This window comes from Anopheles coluzzii, chromosome 2, assembly GCF_943734685.1.
Source record: "Anopheles coluzzii chromosome 2, AcolN3, whole genome shotgun sequence".
NCBI lineage: Eukaryota > Metazoa > Arthropoda > Insecta > Diptera > Culicidae > Anopheles > Anopheles coluzzii.
This window is the reverse complement of record NC_064670.1, coordinates 53,770,981-53,786,897: the sequence shown is the minus strand read 5'-3', so window position 1 is coordinate 53,786,897 and position 15,917 is coordinate 53,770,981. Positions and strand designations below refer to the sequence as shown.

At 40.1% G+C, this 15,917-nt stretch overlaps 2 protein-coding genes across 2 annotated transcripts; both read right to left on the bottom strand.

Moving 5' to 3' along the window:
- Window positions 1–4,626: 4,626 nt before the first annotated feature.
- LOC120950945 (carbohydrate sulfotransferase 11) lies at window positions 4,627–7,912 on the bottom strand. Its single transcript, XM_040369371.2, has 5 exons — window positions 7,507–7,912; window positions 7,301–7,382; window positions 6,860–7,167; window positions 6,528–6,785; window positions 4,627–6,459 (listed from the first exon to the last, which is right to left on the bottom strand). Exons 2-5 carry the CDS (start codon window positions 7,368–7,370, stop codon window positions 6,022–6,024), a joined length of 1,074 nt encoding a protein of 357 aa, XP_040225305.2. The 5' UTR covers window positions 7,371–7,382; window positions 7,507–7,912; the 3' UTR covers window positions 4,627–6,021.
- A 121-nt stretch (window positions 7,913–8,033) lies between these two features.
- LOC120950947 (transcription initiation factor IIA subunit 2) lies at window positions 8,034–8,850 on the bottom strand. The gene is made up of 3 exons (XM_040369372.2): window positions 8,653–8,850; window positions 8,325–8,559; window positions 8,034–8,255 (listed from the first exon to the last, which is right to left on the bottom strand). Exons 1-3 carry the CDS (start codon window positions 8,722–8,724, stop codon window positions 8,224–8,226), a joined length of 339 nt encoding a protein of 112 aa, XP_040225306.1. The 5' UTR covers window positions 8,725–8,850; the 3' UTR covers window positions 8,034–8,223.
- Window positions 8,851–15,917: the final 7,067 nt, after the last annotated feature.

Below are 15,917 nucleotides of genomic sequence, written 5' to 3'. Positions count from 1 at the left end.
AACGTACAATCGATTGTTGAATATCGTCATTTTGTTAACAAAATTTTCTTTCGTCAAATCCCAACTGACAAAAAATGACCGATTCTGCAGGTCAGAAAGAAGTCAGTTTAGTATCAAATAGACGAACTTTATGTATTGAAACATTTTCTTGCAAGTGTCTCAGGGTCCGTGTCTGTGCTTCATCTTATGCGATTTTGCCTTATGCGATTTTTTCGCACGTGCTATTAAATGCTTTTTTGATTCATATTGCGATTATTTGGATGATTCTAATAGTTTAACGGTTATGAAAAATTAAGCTAAGGTTGTTCGTAGAAAACGACGAAAACTTTTTTTTATTCCGTCGTACGTAGTGATGGGTCAAGTAGCACTTTTTACTGTGTGGTGCGGTGCTACCACACACAATTAAGTGTGCGGTGTTTTGGTGGTACCACTTTTGTGCAACCGCACAATTTTGTGCAACCGCACAATTTTGTGCAACCGCACAATTTTGTGCAACCGCACAATTTTGTGCAACCGCACGATTTTGTGCAACAGCACAATTGTGTGGTACCGCACGATTTTGTGGTATCGCACAATTTTGTGCTATAGCACAATTTTGTGCGCGCACTCTTGTGCTATGACGCAATTTTGTGCGCAAGCAATTTTGCGGTAGAGCACAATTTTATGGTACAGCACAATTTTGTGGTAGAGCATAGTTTTTAGTTTTAGATTTAATTCTTTACTATGCCCTATTCATTCTTCACAAGCCCCGAATAGAAATCAAGGGTCCCAATTGTGGCATCACAAAAACTATCGGCAGAACCAAACCGACGTAGCACGAGAATATAGAAACGCACATTCAATGTGGTAACACTTAATATAGTTGCGCCAAACTGTGCGCACACAAAATTGTGCTATAGCTCAAAACTATACTCTACCACAAAATTGTACTTTACCACAAAATTGTGCTCTATCACAAAATTGTGCACTACCACAAAATTGTGCTCTACCGCAAAATTGCTTGCGCACAAAATTGCGTCATAGCACAAGATAGTGCGCGCACAAAATTGGGCTATAGCACAAGATAGTGCGCGCACAAAATTGTGCGGTACCACACAATTGCGCTGTTGCACAAAATCGTGCGGTTGCACAAAATCGTGCGGTTGCACAAAATCGTGCGGTTGCACAATATCGTGCGGTTGCACAAAATCGTGCGGTTGCACAAAATCGTGCGGTTGCACAAAATTGTGCGGTTGCACAAAAGTGGTACCACAATTTTGTTTAGTGTGCAAATGTGCTCACACATATTGATGTGCTGTGCGTGCGTGGTAGCACTGTGCTACTTGACCCATCACTAGTCGTACGACGAAATTGTACCTCCGACTCCAGGTGCTCCAAGGTGTTACAGGCGTCCCCCGAGTTACGACCCCCGCGAGTTACGACGATTCGCAGATACGACGATTTTGATTTTGACAGTGAAAAGTTGTCAGTGAGAAGAAATTGATGTATTTTTTTGAATTTATGTGCTGAAAACCGTTACAAACACATTTCGAAAGATTCTACAACTAGCCGATCTTTGATATTTATATCGCGTAAACGACTTTCGGTGTAAAATTACAACATTATCAAACATTAATTCAAATAAAAATCACGATATCATAGATTTCGCCTCTTCAACTTCGGTTATAAACTTAACTTTGACAGATATTCGACATACGACTATTTCGACTTACGCCTTGCTTTGGGCCATTTTTTCGGTCCCAAATACAGTCGTATCTCGGGGGATACCTGTACAAATGACAAGGTGAAGTTGTTCAGAGCAAAATGACATTTCTCGACTTGACATAACTGTTACGGGGGCTCCGGTCAAGGTGGATTAAAAATATCAGGTGGTGGATTAGGGCCTTTGGGGGGTCGCCATAGTTGAGGGACTTTACGTCATTTTTGAACCGTTAACCATTGGTTTCCGCACACAAAGCTTAGCAAATAGAACAGATTTCTTTGTTATTATGTGCATTTTTGTGTGTCTATTGGTTTTATCAAAAAAGTGAGATATATTAACAAAAGATTTGATGATTTGTTTATGTACGAAATTTAAAATCATGTGAGTAAGAGTTCTAATCTCGCGTAAATTGTCCATGCGGCTCGTCGATAATAAGGAATCAATGTGAAAATTGAAAAAAAAAATGGTTTTCTTAATTTTTATCTCCAAAAATGTCGAAAACACAATGAATTATGGAATAAATTCACGGAATAAAACAAAATAACACACTTTAATCCATGTTCTAATGTTTACTAAGAACTCGCAAAGTCCAAAAAAATATTTTTAAAGAATATTTAATCGAAAAAATGCGGTAGATAAATTATATGAACAAATTTAATAAATGTAAACAAATTTTGAATCCTGGGGACCTTACGTCAAGTGACGAATTGTCAAAATGCACTAGAGTCCACCACCTGATATTTTTAAATCCACCTTGGGCTCCGGTATAAAAATCGGGGAGGGCTGGTGCGGGGTAATGAAATTTGTATGCAGAGAGTGACAGATGTCTCGCACAATGTCGCCCAGTAAAAGCGATAAAATCAACCTTCTAAATACATTATCCTTGGACTGAAGGCCTAAATACTGTCATTGTGTAAATATACTGAGGAAAATACTGTTATTTCTCGATTGGCATTTATCTGTCAAACTAAGACTTTGGCCTCTCTTACGTGTAATAAGGCAAGAGAATTGTTCTGTCACCTTTCACCTCTATTATTTAATTTTTTGATTTTCTTGGCTTTATCCGAAAGAATCATTCGTTGTTTTCCATTTTTGTTGTTTTTGTACATCATCATCAGGAAATTCAATCCACTATATCGACGTTAACAGAAAAAATCTACTCGGGAGCAAATCGGAAATGAGCATGCCGAATTCCGGTTTTCCGATTGACATCTATCTGTCAAACCCTGTTTGAAGGATTCTTCATCTTCTTCTTCTTATTTGGTTGATAGGATTTGTTTGACGAATAGATTACAAATTCGAATGACAGTATTTTCCTCCTTCTAGTAAGGCCTTGATGCATTCTATAAATATCAAAAAAAAGCTGGTGGCGCCATCTGTTGGTGGGACCCAACTAGTGGAGCGCTTTCCTTGCCTTAAAAGCTTTCTCTTTCCCTTTGTACTGTTGTATGGTTTCGTATTGAAGTTATGCACCGCTAGAACTAGAACGGCGATACGATTGTACAAATTTCCACCCTACCAGCATTAAACGGTTTTGAAGGCATTCAGAAGGCATTTAAGGCCTTAGTCGCCTTACAAGGTGAATTAAGATTACAACCGAAACTTTAAACGGTTGGGGCTGTAACGGGCTCTCTTCGAAATATTTCAACTTTTTGATTCAGCGAGACGGATAGCTAGCTGCCATCTTAATTTGCTTATTATTCGGTTTTGCACCATCACTAATGTAACTGCCAAATAGAGCAGTGATAACGCTTTTGGTTCGAGAAAGCGTGTTCTAATCCTGATTTTTATGAGAACCTTTTTGGGTTTATTTCTATTTAAATTAATAGTTTCGTGCTATAAATAGTATAAACAAAGTTTATTGAAAAGCATAATTAAGATTGTACCTTAAAAAACGTAATAATTTCACTTTGTTTACTCTTCATTATCAGGACGGGTGTAATATGTATCTGATTTCTCCTTTTATTAGAGCTATAGAAATGAGTTTGATATGTTAATACCTTGCAACGGCTTGGGACTAAAGAACTTAATAATGCAGACTATTTTCAACAAAGTGAAATAGCTCAGGGCTTAACGCAAGAGATCATAACACGTAAATCGTGCTATCGAATCTCACGCTCATATGAGAATACTACAACAGTGCAGTGTTGAAGACGCTTGTAAGGATTTCTTTTTGCAGTTGCAAATTCGAATTTCAAATTCAAAATGAAATTTTTTATTGACGTATTACAAAAGCATTTAATTAGTGCTAAATGCACTGCTAATCGCATTCAATTCGCCGGCGATTAGAACCCAAGTGCCACAAATCAACTAAACGATCACTAAACGGCTTCTAAATGGCTCAAGCACTCTACCTAAACGGAATACAGTCATTATCCGATATACGCTATCGTACGGGACCGAGCGCAATAGCGTATCTCGAGTTTTCGCGTATAGCGGATTCCTATGGAAAAATAGTTTACACTACCGGTTCGAGGGTTGAAAAATATCGCCACAGAGTTTTGCATTAAAGTTTTTTGTTATAAAATAGGTATCTTTTGCACAAATTTAATGCAAAATGCATTAAGAACATTAAGGAAATTCAAAAAGAGCATAAAATATTTCAAAAAATTAAAATATTTGCAAAAAACACATGGAGCTGTCAAATTTAGAGGAATCGCGTACTGCGAATTCGCGTATATCGAGTATCGCGTACTGCGGATAATTGCTGTATAGAAAGACTTCGTTTAGCAGACGGCAAACGACTCATGCATTCTAAAAATAGCAAAAAAGCTGGTGGAGCCATCTGTTTGTGGGATACACAACCAGTTGAGCTTCCTCGCTTGGAGGAGAGCTTTCTCATTTCCTCTGCCACGCCACAGATTAAGCTTAAACGACTGGAAAATTGAATATCCATAGAAAAAAATGAAAGCTCCACAGCTTCATTGGTTTGATCAATAGATGGCGTATTAAAACTGATTATTATATTGCTATCCTTTTCTTGCAATGTGTTTCGACAAGTTTCATCTTATCATGACCTATATAGCCTTCTAACTTTCCGAGCAAAAATCTATATGAATGGTCGTGTGGTCAGATATGTGGGTATCAACACTAACGACCATTACTCAAATCTCACTTGCGTCAGTGCTAGTGGTTTCCATTGGAGTTTAGTATTTAAACAATCGTATCGCCGTTCTAGTTCTAGCGATGCATAACTTCAATGCGAAACCATACAACAGTACAGAGGAAATGAGAAAGCTCTCCTCCAAGCGATGAAGCTCAACTGGTTGGGGTATCCCACCAACAGAGAGCGCCACCAGCTTTTTTGCTATTTTTAGAATGCATGAGTCGTTTGCCGTCTGCTAAACGAAGTCTTTCTATATTCCGTTTAGGTAGAGTGCTTGAGTCGTTTAGAAGCCGTTTAGTGGTCGTTTAGTGGATTTGTGGCACTTGGGATGGAGCTTTCGTTTTTTTTTTCTATGGATATTCAATTTTCCTATCGTTTAAGCTTAATTTGTGGCGCTAGGGTAGATAAAGTTAGGCGAAACACATAGCAAGAAAAGGACAGCAATATAAAGATGAGTTATACAACGCCATCTATTGAGCAAACCTGTGCAGCTATAGAGCTTTCGTTTTTTTTTCAATTGATATTGGATTTTCCAGTCGTTTAAGCTTAATCTGTGGTGCTTGGGTAGCCTCCTAATGTTTCGATCAAAATTAATTTAAATGTTCGTGTGGTCAGACAAACGAGTATATATATAAAAGAAGAGATGGTATCACTACAATACCGAACAAAGAATTTTAAAGGCAATTAGAAGACATTGGGAAAAATGCTATTTTTTAGTATAAGTAGAGCTGTGCGAATTTCTCATCCGCAAACCCTGTCCGCAAATTGAAGAGGAAATATTGTTCCTAGATACTGCATGTTTTGAATGTGATTGACGATTTATTTTGCGCTCAAATGTCCATGTTTTTCTGTTGTTTTATTCTCAATTTTCACAGCATTTTACTGTAACTTCAACAACAAAAAGTTCACTAAATCATTGAGTTAAATAACACATTTGTAAGCGGTTTATTATAAACCGGGCAAAAAGCTTCTTTTACAAATTCTTGCACAAATATCAGTAAGAATGTTTATTGCTGTAAGAAATATTGTCAACAAAGTTTGCACATTTAATGTTAATATCACATGTATTGTCCTGCAACCCTAATACCGTAACACTGTAACTTCCCTGTTTTGTTTGCTGTTAATAAGTACACCAACTGCCCTAAAACCTGTTACTATCAACTTATGAGAGCCAACTTACCTGTAAGTATTGTCTAAATGCTAATTGTATCCCTTAAACGAGCTCATAGCCGAATATTTCCTCCAAACTGTAATCAAAGTTTTTAAAATCCTCCTCGTAAAGTAAATACAACCGCTTCAAGGTTTCTGTAGGAATGTCGTTAAAGTAGTGCTTCAACCGTTCCCGTGTGCTGGACGATTTGTAAACCGCGGGAAAGCTCAAGCCTTCCGCACCGGCCAGATGCAGTGCTAGAGAGGAATCATCCGTCAGTGTTTCGTATTTGCCTATGACATTGTAGTGCACCAAGCAGGGATGGCAAAGGTGCGAAATGGGTTCCCAGTGCTCATTGAATGACATGTTTCCGCTTTTGCTCAGATCCGGCGTAAGTAAGTACTGCACAAACTCGTTGAACTGCACATCATCCGCATTTATAAGCGATTCGTTTGTGGCGTGCATCCGGAATGATTTTATGATGGTTCTCCCGATGCGTGCCTGTCGACGAATAGCAAACCATAGGTGAAATGGATGTCCGAAACACGCACAATCGATGCAATAGTTACCTGAAAGTATTTGGCACTTTTTGAGTTGCCCTCCAGTTTATTCCGAAACGCTGACAGCAGTCTCTCGAACGGATGACGAACCAGAATGAAGCGATTATAATCTGCAAGCACAGCAATTTTGTCTTCGTCGCTTAACGATTGAAAAGTTTCAAACATTCCGGCCGAATGTGCCAGATCAGCGGGAATTTGTAATGGATCAGTACCGTTCCATTTGTTAATCAGTATCATCATAACACGCTTCCAGTTGGTGCAAGCGACCTGTAGAATAAAAATGGAAAAAAAAAAATTTACACGGCGCTGTTCCTGACCATCCTGTCGAAGCGCCCACATACCTTCGGAACGTAGCAGTAGAGAAATTTGTGTTCACGATCAATTAGAAGATGATCGGTGGGAATCTGTTTCAGCTGCTCTATCCGGTCCATCATATCATCAGTAATGTTGTACTGGCACGACTTTTGAAGTACATCTTGACGGTACAAATTGTTCGTCTGCGTTAGCTCGAACTCGTACTCCTTGTAGCCGGAGTTGAGGATAGATTTGCTCGTTTCCTCGGTCGGCCAATCGTACAGTGCTTCGTTGCATGAAAGGAGCGAGGCGATAAACATGACCGTTTTCCACGTGACGCACATTTTGAATTGCACTGCAGTGTTGCATTAAGTAGAGTATAGTTATCGTTGCTATCTGCCAGTTACACAGGTGCGCTATTCGCTGCTACTCTTTCGTGTGCGATATTGAAGCACGCGAACAAATGTACTATCACCCTATCTCCATACCTTTTCTACGCAGGTAAATTCCACATTGTTGCGCAGGTGTTTGTTTACATTTTAATGTCATAAACAACATGTCATGTTCCAGCTGGATAATCATCGGGTAAGATGAAGGGAATAAGGAAAGAAGAAAAATCAGTTTGTCAATTTAAAAAAAAATAGTGTTTTTCGTGCATGTATTTAGAGGATGTATTTTGAAGAAGTTAATTTACCTGCTCGGCGTTTGCTAGCTCTGGAAGCTGCTGGAAATAACGCTGTTGAGAATGAATGTGATAGGAAGGGTAAGGTCACACAACTCTTCTGATCACCATGATGGAAACTAAGATGACAGCAGGAATGTGTACGGTTAGCTACGCACAGTTGGCGTGGATTGTACGCAAAACTGACCAAAATTATCCTAATTTGAGATAGTTTTTAAAATTTAAAGTTTCGCATTTTTAACCTAAATGTTATCAGGTTTTATTTCTGATTTGGAAGGTCAATGTGTGTGCTGCTTCATTCATCTTTGCAAGAGCTTTCGTTAATTTTTGGCTCAAGTAATTTTAATTAACCTCCATTGAAGTATGACGATCCTGAAGTTATAGCCTTAGTTGCATTGGTTTGTCTGAAGTCTCCTCCTTTCTATTGCATGCATATTTAATGTGTTATCAATTTTGGAAGTAGCATCAGCATTGCTACGCTCATATTGCAGCTTCTTATCGTTCATCGTTGATTTGATTTGCCAGCAAACGCGGATAAATGTGCGTCAAATAAGCATGCTTTATTTAAGCAATTGATAGGTATATCGTTGAATGGTATTTGCAGCACGTTCGTTAAAATGCTCGCGCAAGCACTCTTACAAACTAGAAAGGGTGAATACACTTCCTGGAAACGGCTTGCATCGCAACCATGAAGGGTGTAACAAACTATACGATGGACATACTTTTGCACTATCTACTCGGTTCGTCCCCTGTGCTGACATCTGAAACAACGCAAAGGGAAGTGAGTGTGAGACAACAAATTCTCTCGGGAACTGTTCGCCAGTACTTACTTTTACCATCACAGGCAACGATTTTCACTTTATCTACTCGAGCAAACTCATGCACCTCTCGAAACTCGACATCGTTCAACATCAGCGTCCAGACGTTGTCGCAGAATCGGTACGTGTTTAGTTTGGCAGCCTTGAAAGTGACGCGAGACTTTACCCGGTTGGAAAGTGCGGCATTGATCGATTTATCGAACTGCACCAAAACTCGCACAGCTAGTTGTGGTGTTATTTGACCGTACTGTAACAAAAGCGAGAGGAGATGATTAGCCAGGATTGCGATCTGGGAATGCTACCATATGGAAGGATTCTTCGTTCCCCACTCCCTACCTACCTGGATCAGCTCGTCCAAACTCTCCTGCAAAGTATTACCAAGGGTAGTATTCCGGTACAGTTGATACGTCATGGTAATTCTCTATGCAATCGTGTTGATATGATTTTACGATGAAATTCTAGATGATGAAGCTCGCGTTTTGGATTTTACAAAATGAAGCAGCTTGGCGGAGCGATAAACAATCAAAACACAAATGACAATGACAGCTCTGGCCAGGGCTTGTCAACGGTAGACAAAAGCACAATCACAATAAATGCATTGATGCTGCATGGGCAAGACAATTTAAATAAACCGTTGCAATCGTTGGAGTTACTTTTGTCAAGTCGGGAACGGCATTAAATTCAATGATTCTGTTCACCAAATGTTTTAGCACTATTTTTCACATTTAACTGCTTCATAAAATATAAAAAAATACTATGATTCATTCAAAACAAAGTTGCAATTAGGAATAGCAAGCTTAGAACAAATTTGTTTTTTTTTGGCGTAAAGACCTACGTGGTCATGACAGCATTTTACTGGCTTTCGAAACATATTTAGTACCACCGCGGGTAGTAAGTCTTGCTACGGAAAGACGGTCCATATGAAGGCTGAGCAGGTAGAGTTGATGAAAAAACGGGACATTGGATTTTCTAAGCAAACACCACATTTTATATAATACAGTGGAGCGCCGTTTATCCGTGTACCTTTTATCCGGCTTTCCGTTTATCCGTGCTGTTGAGAAATGATACTTCAATACAAAGGTGACATTGCGTTATGAGGAGGATATTTAAAAAAGCGGTTATAAGAGCACATTATCATAACAAAAAACACTATAATTCATGGCAAATTTCAAATATTCTCATGGGAAAAACATGTACAGTCTTTCCCCGAGTTACGCGAATAATGCGTTCCGGAGACATTCGCGTAACTCGGATTTTCGCGTAAGTCGAATATCACATGTTACAGCAAAAATATACTTTATTTATCATAATTTTTGATTGAAGTTAGTTCATTTATGTAATTTAATACTTATTTGATTCAATTGGTGTGGAGAATTCAGTTATTTCTGACTTTTTAGTGAATTAAAATTTTGAAATATTGCTAATTATTTTTCATTTGACAATTGATGGAGAAAATTGTACTGATTTGACATCTGAACTGTCAAAAATAAAAAATTTGCGTAACTCGAATTCGCGTAACTCGAGTGTCGCGTAACTCGGGGAAAGACTGTAGTTAATAAAAACTGGGCTATTTTTATCAATAAATAGGAATTTTTTAAAGAACTAATCAGAAATAGATGATAAAATATATCATTTGACTCATTATCCGTGTTATTCGCTTATCCGGTTGAGGTCAAGTCCCGAGAAGCCCGGATAAACGGCGCTCCACTGTACTTGAACAAGGAATTTCACCCAGTAAATAGTGAATGTTTGAAAATCTCTCATAATTCCTTTTATGAAGTAACCACTAAGAATTTTACCAGCAATTACTTTGCGACCAAGCATTTTGCGATCATTGATCTAAACAGCATAGTACACTAGCTACTTGTTTTTCATTTCTTAAAGCGCGCCCATAGATCTGTATCTTAAACTAATGTTTTTTTCAGTCCCTAAGATCCATAGCAATAATTTATACAATCAATTCCTATCAGTTCAGCCAATTAAAAAACGAGATAAATTTGGAATTATCACATATACGATGGGACATTACCTCTTGATTTAAAAAACGAGACTGTCCGGTTAAATACGGAACGTCCATATGAGAACCAACAAATGCACTGAATACAATACAGGATAAATATAAAATGCTTTATTTCTTTTCTATCGTCAACCAGAACGACTTGAACACCAAGTATATACCGTACACGCTATACGTAGGACTGATTATCCTGTTATGAGTACAGTCTGTTCGGGAGTTACGCAGTTCTCGACTCGGATTCAGAGATACGCAGTTTTCTAAATTTGACCGATCAAATGGCAATTTGCTACAATTTATTTTAACTTTTTTTCAATGCAGTGTAAATTGCATTGTTGTTAAACAAATAATAATTTGCTTAATTGCGAGACATATCAGACCTAATAGAAGCTTTTCTTTGGTGTGATGATCTAAGGGGACACGTCGTATTAGATAGTTAAGCGACCTAAAAGATTTACTATAGTGAACCTTATTAGATCGTTTCGTGTCAGATCAGTTTGTATGTCTTTTTTCATCTTACTTTCCGATCATTGTTTCATCTCTTGATTATTATTGAATCAGTACAAATTCAGCAGACGAGCAATACGAGATGTACGGTGACCTCACTGTCGTGCAGCGTATCAAGCTCGCCAGGCTCCGGTGGGCTGACCATGTTGTGACCCATGAAAACGGACGAACCAGCCCGTAAAGTCTTCTTACGCCGTCCACAAGTACAGAGGAGGCGTAGTATGCCCAAACTGAGGTGGCTCCCGCCACTAAGGCCGGAATAACGGACTGGCAAACGAAGGCGCGAGACCGTGAGCGGTTTTGGACACTTCTGAGGCAGGCCAATACCGCAAAGCGGTTGTAGCACCGGATAAGTAAGTAAGTACAGTGGGGCGCCGTTTATACGGGTACCTTTTATTCGGCCATCCGTTCATCCGTGCTGTTGAGAAATGACAGTTAATATAAAGGTGACATTGCGTTCTGAGGAGGATATTCAAAAAATCGGTTATCCTAGCGCATGAGCATAGCAAAAAACAATATAATTCATAGCTATTTTCATATATTCTCTTTAGAAAAATATGTAGTTAATAAAAACTGAGTAATTTTTAATCAAAACATACAAATAATTTCCAAAAAACCTAGGGAATTTGTGATTAAATATATCATTTGACTCATTATCCGTGTTATTCGCATATCCTGGCGAGGTCAAGTCCCGATGAGCCCGGATAATCGGCGCTCCATTGTAAATACACATTCGGCAAGGTGAGGTTCATGGTATATTTTCCATTAGAACATTTTCATACTTATCTACATCTCATTTTAAGCTAAATTTGAAAATTTATCAACTTGAGTTCACTTTATTATGCACATACATAAATTTAATTTTTTTAAAAATACGGTTTGTTTTACGCAAACTTAGCCTGTTCTCGACTGTCCCAAAATATAAGTCCGCATTTGAAGGCTTTCCAAGTCCTTCCAAGGAACAACATCCAAGCATATTTATTAGAATTAAGCATATCATTCAAATTTTCGGTGGAAGCGTTTTAGTTTTTCTTAATCTTGAGAATACATCAGAATCAATTAAATTTACGCGAATTTATATTTAACAACATAAGAAGAAGGTATCTATTAGTTCTGAGCATTCACTTAGTCCGTTCTAAGAATACCCCATAGTCTCTCATGCGCCGTGAACGTTCATGGAAGTGTATCCACTAGTAACTAAGATGCCTGTAGATTACTTACGATTCTATTACCAATGAATAAGACATAGACTTCTGTGCAACCCCCCTCTCCCAAGCAAGATCGTTAAATTCACCATTACCTTCATGTGGTTTCGTACCCGCAAAAGGAAGTTCCCACAAATACGGTCGTTTCTAGAATCGAAATCAAACCGAACGCCAATGTTGACGGTTTAAATTGCATTTCTTTCTTTCCATTGCTTGCTTGTTGTATTTACCAAACTCAAATCATAAACACTATATTTATCCACCTTTTCACCATCTCCTCCTGACCATTGTCTCTTTTTTGCCTCCGGCGGTACGTCACCGCGAGCCGAGTACCCGGGAATGGTAATCCGATACTTTCTATTGCTTTTCGATCACGCGCCACCCCAAATACTGGGAGCAGCCGGCCGGTGGAACGGGCACGGGAAAGGCCGCGCCTCAAGCGTAAATGATTGTTTGCTGGCACCGTTTGTGCATTATACGGGATTGCGGGATGCGACGCAAGTTCTACACAGTCCATTAGCGAGCAGAAGTTCATCACCCAAACTTCCCCGCATAACGAGAATACCTTTCTCGGTAGGTGGAAAATATGTGAATGCGCTCCGAATTGAAATAAGTTCGTCGCCAGGCTTCGGAACGGTAATCGGAGCGGGTGGTTTATTTGTGAGTGATTAAAAATAAACGGAAGTTTTTCGAAACTCGAAGCTCTAAGCCCCGGGGCCGCCCATGCCCATGGACCTTACCTCGGGGGTCCAACAAAGCCAGGGAGGAGCCCCGGGTGTCGGCGGTGGTCTACGGCAGGGACTCGGTGCAAACAAATTCAAAGTCAGTCGCCTCTTTTTGAAAGTGATTTTTCGTTTACCTTTGTTCTGTTCAATCTGGCGCGCGCACTGGGGATGTTTATTTTGGACCATAAATGTCAACCGCTCCCGGTGTGTGTAAAGCGCGTGTGTGTGTGTGTGGCAGGACCACAACAACCTCACTGGCCAAGAAGGGAATGGGCAAGGGAACGGGAAGCGATCACACGGTTCGATGAAGTTAATGACGTTGACAGAAGGGAACGAATCTTTCAGGTTTCGGGAGACGATCGTGAGACGAGGCCACAGCATTTCCGAAAAAATAAACCCACCGGTTCCCCAAACAATGCAAACCGCGAGCGCGGTGTCGTGCCTTCTGGTGAAATATTGTTACCCCTGGGAGGAGACAGGGCCAGGCGGAACATTGGTCGGAAAACGCCAAACGATTTTTTCCCACCCATGTTTGCTTGTCGGTCGTTATTTTGCCTTTTTAATTGAAATGAATGTTGTGCAGGGTCGTCTATTCGGTTGCAAAGGCGGGAACCGTCTTGAATAGGGAACAAGGTGAGGGATGAATTTAAGATTTTTTTCTTCTGATCCTATCTCAACTATATCTGCGTGCGTAAGGGAGCGCGCGGCAGTTTGCAAACGGGAACGGCTAAATTGACGATGACATCGTGACGGTGTCGATCGTGGATGGGGTGGTTGAGATTTGCTTTCAATTATTCATCAATCGTGCACGTGGGGAAGGCACGCATCAATCCGACAGGGGATATATAATGTTTGGATGGGCGATGCTTCCGTTTTCCCCCTGGTAGAAGGTGTGTGTGTGTGTGTGGTTGGGACAAATAAAACCATGCCCTGCGGAAAAGCTGAAGGAAAAACCGTGTTTCGTGCTGTACCGTTTGCCTCCAGCTGGACCAATAAAGATGAATAAAAATAAACATAAATACCATGGGAGCGAGCGTTGCCGAGGAGGGAGCTGGGAAATAAATCGACGAACAAGACAAAGGAATCATAAAAGTCGTAGCACAGCGAGCAGCTAATCAAGCCCAAGCACCGAATATTAGTACAAGTAGCTCTTATGGTAACGAAGCCTACGACAAAATAGACGGGCGTTGGTGGCGGTACTGTGAATCTGGAGGCGGCTCAATTAGTCTTGAACTTTGTGTGCTATTTTTGGCTGAATTCACCTCAGCTGTCCCTTGTTGCGATTTGCGACTTGCTCAAACGCGCATTTCGTATATTATGTACTCATTAAAATTAAACTCCACTTTCCGATTCCAATCCGCTGCGTGCAGCAGCTGATGCTGTTTAATGAAGCACGACTTTAATCACACGCTTTAACGCACACAATCGCGCCGTGTCCTTTCGTGTCATGGGTCCTGTTTGTCTTTCTGCCGTTTGTCTGTTCTTCAGGACACTCGCAATGTCTCCAACCCTTCCGGTGGTGAGCCGGACTCGCCCGGAAGGGCTGCTGAAAGTGGCTCTTTCTTTGACCCGTTTGTGGCCGGATGGTGATGATTATGTGTGTGTGTGCGTGTGTGGATGCAGCTGTGTCCGGGGCGGTTGTTTGTTTAAAGAAATACATCTACGGGACGGCGCACCGATCCATCGTGGCGATCGTGGCCATAAAAGTGCATCCGTAGCGGAAGGACATTAAGAGGCGCTTGCGAGGTACGAGACTCATGTGTTATGTTTTCTTGGGTAGGGTTTAGTTTTGATGGGATGTGATGGGATGAGACGGACTCGAGTGTGGTGAAAGATAAACAAAAACCGCTCAGACTGCAGACCTTTTGTGTATGTGTGTGAGGTTCGACGTAGAAGAGTAAATTTTGTAGGCGGTATTAAACACACGATGTTCAGATTTAGTTGGCATTAAAGAGGCATTTAACGGGTTGTTATCCGTCAAACACCCAAAGCCACTGGACACTTATTGAAGATTTCTCATAATTTGACAAAATAAACATGGATATGCCTTTTTTATCTTTTTCAAGGGTATTAATACAAAATCAAGGGAAACTAAGATTGATTTTACTAATCCACTGTGCAATCCATTTGCTAATCGTTCGATTAATTGATCAATACTATATGCCTGTGTTGTAAATGTTTGTAAAGAAACAATATACTCATTTCGTTACTTTCACGAGGCATTCAATGGCAGGCAAGACACTGCTGAAGCTCGTTTTTGGTCGACCAGATGGACAGCGGGTGCCAAAATAGAAGAGACAAAATTGCGCTGTTTATGAAAGGACAATGGAATGCGTTAGCAGGCGAAGGTGCGAGACCTTGTGCGGGGTCAGAAACTCCTGCAGTACCCTCAGAATACGGATAAGTGATAAGTGAGGAAGTAATCCCTGCTTGAAGGGTTTGTGGTTTGAATTGTTGGGCTACTAGTCACATTGTAGTACTTCTGCTAAGCTTACTGTCTAGTTTTTATCATTTTTGTGTAGAAAATAAAATATTTGTCAGTTATAATGAGTAATTTCCTATTTTCTTACAACAATGCCTAGATGTTTAAGAAGAAAAAAAAATTAATTGATTGACTTAAACAAAAAAAAAAAAAAAACCATGTAGATCAACGAAACATCTAGAATTGTGAAAATAATAAACACTGTTTGATATCTTCTGCTGCACCATTCGTCGTGATGCTAACAAACCTTAGCCAATAGAACTGTTCAATCATGGAAACAACATGCGGCACGAAAGAAAAACGTGTAAAACACAGCTCCCACACATAACAATACAAAGGAGCAACAGACTAAAAAAAACAAGGCACCGAGCAATACATGTATGCAGCTCAGCCGGCAGCAACTGTTCACGAACGCCAGTGGAAAACTCATCCGACGATCGTACATCCCATATGCGGCGACCCTCCGATCGGTCGGGTCGGCACTTAAAATAAACAGCAATCATTTCGGTCTGTTATTATTGGGTGTCGGGTTTGTGTTCGCTGCGTGCCAGCGGTCTTGTTTTGGGATTTGTTTTTCTTAATTACAAACTACTTAAGCGATCGATTGTTTTGCCTCTCGATTTTGACAGCGATCTCGTTCGTCACATTCGTTGGTTCGTTCGTTCGTTTGGA